Below are 8,586 nucleotides of genomic sequence, written 5' to 3' on the forward strand. Positions count from 1 at the left end.
TCTGCCTTTAGATATGCGCAACGACACAATATATTACATTTGTATAATAAAAATTGTTCTAATGCTTATTTAGAACAGAACTATGTTCAGCCTGTTTGCATGTTATTTCAATTTTTTTTCTATCTAAATGTAAAACAAACACGTAGCCAAAGTTTTGATTTTGATTGGTTAAAGAACGGGATTCTCATTTATTTACACACATCAATGAAAATAGATAGCAATCAATTCTTCTAACAAATCGTCACACTAATATTAAATTGTGAAATATCCTCGTTTATCTAGTGTAGCTTTTTTATCTGTCACGTTTGTCATCATAACCGGCAGTTCTTCTTTGAAGTTTCACGTTGTGATAAGCTTACCACATTTTAGAAATGGAACTACGACTTGTATATATCTATTGAAAGCTTTTGGCAAATATTATTTTGTAGTCAGTTTCTATTATTTGTCATGAATTGTAATAAGAAATTCTTGTTATTTGTCATTTAAAGTATGAATCTTTTTGTCTACTCTATAGACAATGATTGTTGCATTATTTGACTTTCTATTTGCAGTAGATAGTATATGTCGTTAACAGTAAAATTCATATGTTAATAGTGTATGTATATGTGAAATGCATGCACTTTATACGACATAAATTGAATATTTTATATAATTGTATCTAAAAATTAACTGATCATACCAAATCCAAAATTTTATAGTTTTGTCTCTAAAAATGAAAATAGTGGACGAAAAAAAAAGATAATAATGAAAATCTTTGTTTCATTCAGTCTGTACATGTAAGAGATAAAGTAAATGCAATAATAGGTTTCATGCGTTGAAACAAAATTAAGTAATTGCAACAACGCAATTATCTTTGAAAAAACATCACGTCAGTTGTCAGTGATATTGACTGAAAAATTACACTTATTGATATATATTAGTTGGTTAATAAGATGTTCCAGTACCCTCACGCAACAGCAATCGATTGTTGAAATATTAACATTAATGGTGAATTAATAAAAACAGTATTTTTAAAATCACAGCGGTATATAACTATATTAAACGCACAATTATTTTCGAATCCCTTTGGACTATACACATATTATAGATGAGAACTTTATTATTGATTGATTAACTTATTGTGTGTTTAAGAACATCGACTTAGAAGAGGTAAAAAAAACACCGATGAATTGGCTTATTTGCGAAATGGAGACTTTTTACTGTAACAGTTATAATATTGTTCATTGTACACAATTTATTTATATTATTAAATCGACTTTATGTAGGGCACCAACATTCCCAACAACTGTAAAATATAAATATACCCATACGTTCAAATAATAAAAAAAATGTTATGTAAGTTTTTTTCAAGAAGTAATATTTTTTCCACTCTTTATATAAGAACATGGTGCATATATTAAGCATCTATTTCATGCACAATGCCATTTCACACAACACAATTATTACAATACTATAGCAATAATGTTACTGTTTATTATTTAGTAAACAAAATTGTTAAACTCTTCCTATTGGCATAAGAATCTTGTTTAAGATACACTCGTTAAATATACTTACCATTGTACATATGTTTATGTGAACAATCAACTATATGTTCGGCAATACGATAGAAATGTTTAAAACAAATAATTAAAGAAATACATGTTTTTTTGTTACTGAAAAGTTTCTCATTATGCACAGCTATGAAATGAGACCTTAATAAATCAAGGTATTCTGCTAAATAATTGGTACAATAAATAGACGAGTGAAAGTCCTCATATAGTTAGTATGGTTTTTCATCATTGCCGACAGATTTTCATTGAAGTAATTCGCTGTTGTATGATAAAACAAATGGTTCTTATTCAGGCACAAAGGAATGCCTTGGTAAAACCACCGACGTTCCGTAAACAAGCTGGAAAGCATTCTAATATGAAATAAAACAAGAGGTGGTTGGAAGTCAACGGTCTTAACCTGTCGGCCCATAGCTCTTTAAGTCTAGTTTAAAACAATAATATAGAATAATTCAGTATCGTTCTGTGTATTATTCAAACATCTTCATAATTTTGTTTTGCAGATCAAGAATGGAATATAAAATTGACAAAGCTGCTCAAACAAGAGCGAATCTTAGTTGTTTAGAAAGAATAGCAAACTATAAGCCACGACAAGGTGAGTTCCTTAAATGTTAACAAAAAATGGTCTTTCTCTCGTTCAGAGTTACTCGAAATGATCATGTAGCATAAAGACATACAGAATATAATGTCAAAAATAAATTTCTAGAATACAACAAACCCATCAGAATTTTGTAGATGCAGTTTAAACAAAAAAAAGTGATTTCAAATGAATTTCATCATGATTTATGTGCTTTTTTGATGACGTATTTATTTTTCTTTCATGATGTATATTCGTATCGTTTTCCTGTTTTATAATATACTAGACAGTAGTTAATGACTTATATTTTCATCAAAATAATGCCTCATATCTTTGATGTTAAAATAGATGCTAATCTAAACAATCTGTTAAACCTTGTTATTTGAAAATGTGAAGCTTCACACCTTGACTCAATTACGTATACTGTTATAGCTTTTACGTTTGATTGAAATTTAAAATCATGAGTGCAGGTGGCTAAAATTTTGAACTGATCTGATATCAAAATATCAATTTAGCGTATAATATATTGATAACAAATTCTAAGAAGTAATGGTGTTTCGGGACTTAGACGTTAGTACTTGATCTATATCTGACAGATACGTTAATATTGTTATAATAATTCTATAGGATGATTGATAACATAAGACACATTTAGTTATTTTCTCCTTAAACGTTTTGAAATATGCGTAATAAAGCTAAAATCTGAATAGCCATAAGTATCATATTGCCTTTTAATGTCAAATTATGTCCGCATTGATAGTTTTATGGAAAAACATCGTATGTAAGAGCCCAAAGTAAACATAATTTTGCAAGAGCCGCTTTTTATACCCATAGTCGTTTTACAACAATATAAATGAATGCCAATGATGATGTTTTGTATACACTCCATCAAACGAATGCCAACTTTTGATCTGTTCTTTTACTGATAGAGTTTGGACAAATTACTCTCATGTAAGGTTAAGACTTACATAGTTATCATTTAGCAATGGCGTGAAATAAATGTGTCACTGACCGAACACGTATTTAAAATATACTAAACACAAATGTAAATGCCATTAAAAATATAAAACACTATGTATAAAACAGCATATATTTTTGGTATCAATACTTTCTTAATAATTCACATGGTAAAGAACACGCTTTCTTTTCTCAATTATGATGTGGTATTCAGGCTTTTTTGTAATTAAAGGATATTGCAATGTGACATGGGATGAACTATTATGTTGGGATGCTACTGCAGCTGGAAGGTTCGCTAGGCAGAAATGTCCATCATATGTTTCAGGCATTAGCAAAACTGGTAAACTTTTTTGACAATTTTTTTATGTTATGGAAGTACAATTGTAAAAAAAACTACATTTTGAAAACAAATGCTATATCAGGTTTACAATTCCGTCTACTTAATTTCTTGTAAAAAATAGCATATCTAATTGAAATTTTGTATATTTAAATTACATTTAAAGGTATTCTGGAACGATCATTGTTACGTTTTCGAAAATTGTGTTCTATATAATGTGACATATATATTAAAATGCTTGATATTGACAGATTTGCTCTCATAATAAACATATTTCTTTTAAAGGATTTGCTTTCCGAGAGTGTGATAAAGATGGATTATGGGTGCATCCTTTCTCTGAAACTAATGAATCAACGGGATGGACAAATTACACCTATTGTTTTATGGAAGATCCAGAGTACGCAGCAATTACGGTAGGTTTTATTTACTAATTTAAAAATATCTTTAATAATAATCATTGTTTCCTCAAGGCAGTCCATCCGTTCATAAACTTTTAATATCGTGTGTCGAAACTTATGGCAATATATGCCGGTGTCTGTTAAATCATCATATTTAGAAACGTGTCATTCTTATTTTGACATACCCATGTATATCAGTTACAGTTTTTGCATAGTTACCATAATGTGTTAAACAACATTTTATCATTTCATATACTCAGTAAATATTTATTTGACTTTACGGATAGAATGTTTATTGTACACAATTTCTGAAATGCAAAAAGCCATCATAACAAGATTATTTACTACGTTGTTACAATATATTCGTCGTCTTCTTTTTATAATTTCCGTAAGTAATCTAGAGTTATTCAATTACGAGGTACAGACATACCTATTATGTTATACTTTATGTTGCAGCATGACCTGACACGAATTAACCTGATGTCAAATGTAGGATACGGTATTTCCTTGGTTTCTTTGGTTATAGCAGTGCTCATAATGTGTCTTTCTCGGTGAGATATAAAGTTTAGAAAATATTCTTATCTCAATATATAAACATTATATTGCACTATACTGCACCTTTGAAAGCAACAATTATGGCACTTAACTAATTTAACGGCATAATTATATACATGAAAATTATTTTCAAAAGAAATAATTTCGACAGAAACCTGCTTTTGAAATGGAAAACATACTAAACTATAATGCTTACTAAATTATAGCTTATGTGTCTTTTTTATTTTATTTTCAGGAGACTACATTGTAAAAGTAACAGCCTACATATCAACCTATTTATAGCATTTATTCTGCGTGCAGTTCTTTCTCTTCTAAAGGATGTCCTTTTTGTATCAGGGCTTGGATTGCATAAAGATGTCAAACAAATTTCCCATGACAAATGGGAGTTTATAGAGGAAGGAATGGTTAGACCATGATATTGATATGCTATTTTAATTGATAATAATAATTTTTGTGACGGTGTTCTTATATAAAACAAGTAGGTTGACAGATTCAAAATACCTAGAAAAGTGGTGTTAATAAGTGAATGATAAAACGTAATTCAATGTATTACATAAATTTAATTTTCCTACTTAACTACCTTCTAAAGTCGTACATAAATAGTTGGCTATGAATGTTGTTTTTCAGCACTGGGAATGTAAACTTATTGTGTCTCTGTTTATGTATGCAGTCGCTGCAAGTATGATGTGGATTTTCATGGAGGGTTTATACCTTCATATGCTTGTTTACAAAACGTTGTTTACTGAACGAACTGGTATTCGAATGTATGTTGTTATAGGATGGCGTGAGTATAATTAAGTAATTAATTGAGAACAAGTAGCTCAGGACATTAAAATTTGAATTTTGCAAATATTGTAAGAGAAATTAATAAAAATGCATTAACTTAACATTGTTTTATACAAGCTAAATTAGAATATATTTTTAAAAGTCATTTAAATAATTAAAGTTACTTATATAAAAATAAAAAGGATTTAAAAACAAAACAATTTTATGATTTATTTTATTTCTGCATTTAACAAACAGATTATGATCACATATACCTAATATTTCCTTCTGGGTTTACGGATGAGATCTGTTATATATATTCTACAGAGCAGAAGTGATAAAACTATAACATTGCTTCTTTATCGTTTACTTACAGTGTCGCCGTTTGTATACATAATTCCTTGGATATTTGTCAGGATATTTGCCGACGACACTCTGTGAGTCATTTCAAACATTCTTGTTTTAAAATAAATTATTATTAGTCTTTACTTACAGATTGAATTTCATACTTAGTCAACAATACATAGTATTCGGGAATTCAAAGTATTATTCAAAACAAACAAGACTTTCATACATTTCGTGAGAAGGTCTCACCAACCTTGCTGTACTTTGGTTTTATAAATTACTGTGGTCCATAACTCTTTATATTTCTGAAAAGCAGCATACTTGTTTCGTTTGTGTTTATATAGTTGCCAATTACGTCGAACAAAGCATGACTAGTTATTTCTAAATTATGTCAGTAAATAAGCAAAATTATTTTTGTTATTTTTTGACAGGTGCTGGAACACAGACGATTTTGGATACATTTGGATAATCAGAAGTCCAATAATATTAACAATTTGTGTGCGTTTATTTCTACAGTTTTTTGATATTGAAAACCTATAATTTATTTTATCGCAAAAGAATATGAAATACAATGTTAGGTTTTTAATTATGAAAGTGAAGTTACAATTTACTGTAATAACATTAATAATGTGCTGCATTGTAACATATTTTTCTTTAATTTAAATCACACTTTCAGTGTGTTCATAGTAAAATGTAGATTATATTATTATAATTGGAAACAGTTTGGATTCAAATTTCCTTTGAACTAAAACAAAATGTATAACTGCCAATGAAGAACCATGGCAACACGAACATACCGTCAGTTTTTTATGTCCAATAACCATGATGTTTACCATTCTTAAATGTTCTAAACAGCTGCGTTTACGCTTGCATTTTTTCAGATAAACTTTGTGTTTTTCATCAACATTGTGAGGGTGTTATGTTTGAGGATGAAAAATCACAGAAATGTTAAAGGAAATAATCAACAAGTTAGGTGAGTTGATATGAAGTTTCGTAATTATTTAACAATTACGAAAATCATTTTCTTTCTTTTATATGGTATAAAATATAAGCCATACAAACCTTTCGGCTTGTCTTGTTATTTTCAGAAGGCTTGCGAAATTTTCATTGGTTTTGATCCCGCTGTTTGGTGTGTTGTACATAGGGACATCAGCATATCCAACGGGCGTTGATGTAAAAGCAGACATGATTTACCTTTACTGTGAAATGTTTTATAACTCATTCCAGGTAATTACACTTGTTGGTGATCTATCATTATACAGCAATGAAACGAAACAAAATGCGTTATGCAACATTGACATTGACAAGTAGTTGGAACGAATATTTTAGACATATTTTATATAAAACATTTCTGTCATGGATAAAATAATGTACTTAAAGAGTTGAAAAAAATATCGGAGATAAGATTTAAAGGTTTAAAAAATAGACAGTATAATATAATATGTTTCTATTATTTTTTAATATGCAAACTGTTGTTTTTTCTTTAAGTAAATTTCATTGAGAAAATTCCTAATATTTCAGGGATTTCTTCTAGCGGTGTTATTCTGCTTTTTGAATGAAGAGGTAGGTTGATGCACTTTGGTGTGTGTATCTTTTTTTGCCAAATACAATATATTTACTCGTTACAGGGTATTTCATTTTAAGAATAACGGAGGTAATAAATGTTTTGGGTTTTCATTAACGATAATGTAGCAATTTATTATTCAATAATAAACACACAAAAGTCATATACGATAACTGTATCAATATCATTGTACCCATTTTCTGATCGTTTATTACATTTTAGAAACTTCCCAATGTTAAGACGATTGTCGCTGTGTATGTGATAACTATTAAATTAAGTCATCGATTATAAATTATAATGGATATATTTCTATTGTGAATTAAATTTCATTCACATGTTAAACAATCTCTGGTTTACACTTAACAATGTTACTAACACTCACCTTGCAGATACTTACTTAAACAATTCATCAGACGTTTAAATATGTTCATAGGTGCACAATGAGATACGCCGGTGCTGGTATCGCCACCGACAGCAAGATAATGTTTTCACGCGCACCTTCACGCTATCCTCCTACAGAAAAGGATCGTGCTTGTCGCATTCCTCTAGTGCCCAGGCAAATATAAGAGGAACTAAAAAGCTTCTTTCAGACAGGCAATTCAAAGACAATATGGATGAGACATCGAAATTTACAGCGTTAAATAGAGGAACGGCAAGTACGAGTTTGAATGGTTCCGAATATGGCAGGACAAACAGATATGACATGGCAAGCGACACAGATCAAATACGACCACTTATGGATTAAATTGTCTTCATGAATGTGATAGCTCGAATTTTTATGCTCGTCAAAAAACCTTTCTGACCAAACACATTTGACTTCGCATAAATACAGTGACAATACTGGTACATATATTTACGTTTTTTGATAATTAAAACTACAACTTGGAAATGCAACAAAATAAATCAAATGACAGTTCATCATGCTGGTTTTATTCTATATACATCATTTTGATAGCTTTCTTTTCTGCATGAAATTTCTTAAAGTACATTGTTAACAAAAGCATCGCAAAATTAGTTATATTTTTCACATGAGGGACTATTATTATTGTCATTTACAATACTTTGCTACCCTACCAAGATTTGATAGTAAATTACAAGGGTAATGACGTAATAAAATAATGTAATTCAATGTAAATATTCTTCATAATTATATAAAAAGTGAATAAAAAGAGTAATTAATTGTTCCGTTTTCGTTCTTTAATTTTGTTATTGCATATAATATTATAATAGAAATAGAACTATTTGCTAAAATGAAATAAAATGAATATACAGTTGTTCCATGACGATTTCTATAAATAATTAGACAAGAATGAAACATATTTTTAATTACCGTCTATGATTGATTCATGTGAAGACGAACAAGAAACATTCGTCCCTATCACGCGTTACAGGTATTGTGTTAGATATGTGTTTAATTATAAAGTAATCATAAATCATGTTTCCCTATTTTGTTATACAGTTGATCATCGTCACTCTTTGCGTATTTTTTTTCTCCATTTTTCCGTCAACGAGTGTATTTCCTGTATTGATTTGTAAATAAT

General features: G+C 29.3%; 1 protein-coding gene across 1 annotated transcript; it reads left to right on the top strand.

Moving 5' to 3' along the window:
• The first annotated feature begins 1,996 nt into the window (after positions 1–1,996).
• LOC132723248 (secretin receptor-like) lies at positions 1,997–8,230 on the top strand. Its single transcript, XM_060707928.1, has 12 exons — positions 1,997–2,142; positions 3,314–3,421; positions 3,704–3,831; positions 4,273–4,367; positions 4,607–4,775; positions 4,999–5,155; positions 5,513–5,573; positions 5,913–5,979; positions 6,363–6,454; positions 6,570–6,708; positions 7,003–7,044; positions 7,479–8,230. Exons 1-12 carry the CDS (start codon positions 2,058–2,060, stop codon positions 7,788–7,790), a joined length of 1,455 nt encoding a protein of 484 aa, XP_060563911.1. The 5' UTR covers positions 1,997–2,057; the 3' UTR covers positions 7,791–8,230.
• Positions 8,231–8,586: the final 356 nt, after the last annotated feature.

Source organism: Ruditapes philippinarum, unplaced genomic scaffold (assembly GCF_026571515.1).
Source record: "Ruditapes philippinarum isolate M1 unplaced genomic scaffold, ASM2657151v2 ctg6091_1_1_1_1, whole genome shotgun sequence".
Taxonomy (NCBI): domain Eukaryota; kingdom Metazoa; phylum Mollusca; class Bivalvia; order Venerida; family Veneridae; genus Ruditapes; species Ruditapes philippinarum.

Coding starts and splice junctions, on each gene's coding strand:
- LOC132723248 (XM_060707928.1), top strand. CDS start 2,058: ATGGAATATAAAATTGACAAAGCTGCTCAAACAAGAGCGAATCTTAGT. Junction 3,832..4,272: donor CAGAGTACGCAGCAATTACG/GTAGGTTTTATT, acceptor TTTATGTTGCAG/CATGACCTGACACGAATTAA. Junction 5,980..6,362: donor CAATAATATTAACAATTTGT/GTGCGTTTATTT, acceptor GCATTTTTTCAG/ATAAACTTTGTGTTTTTCAT.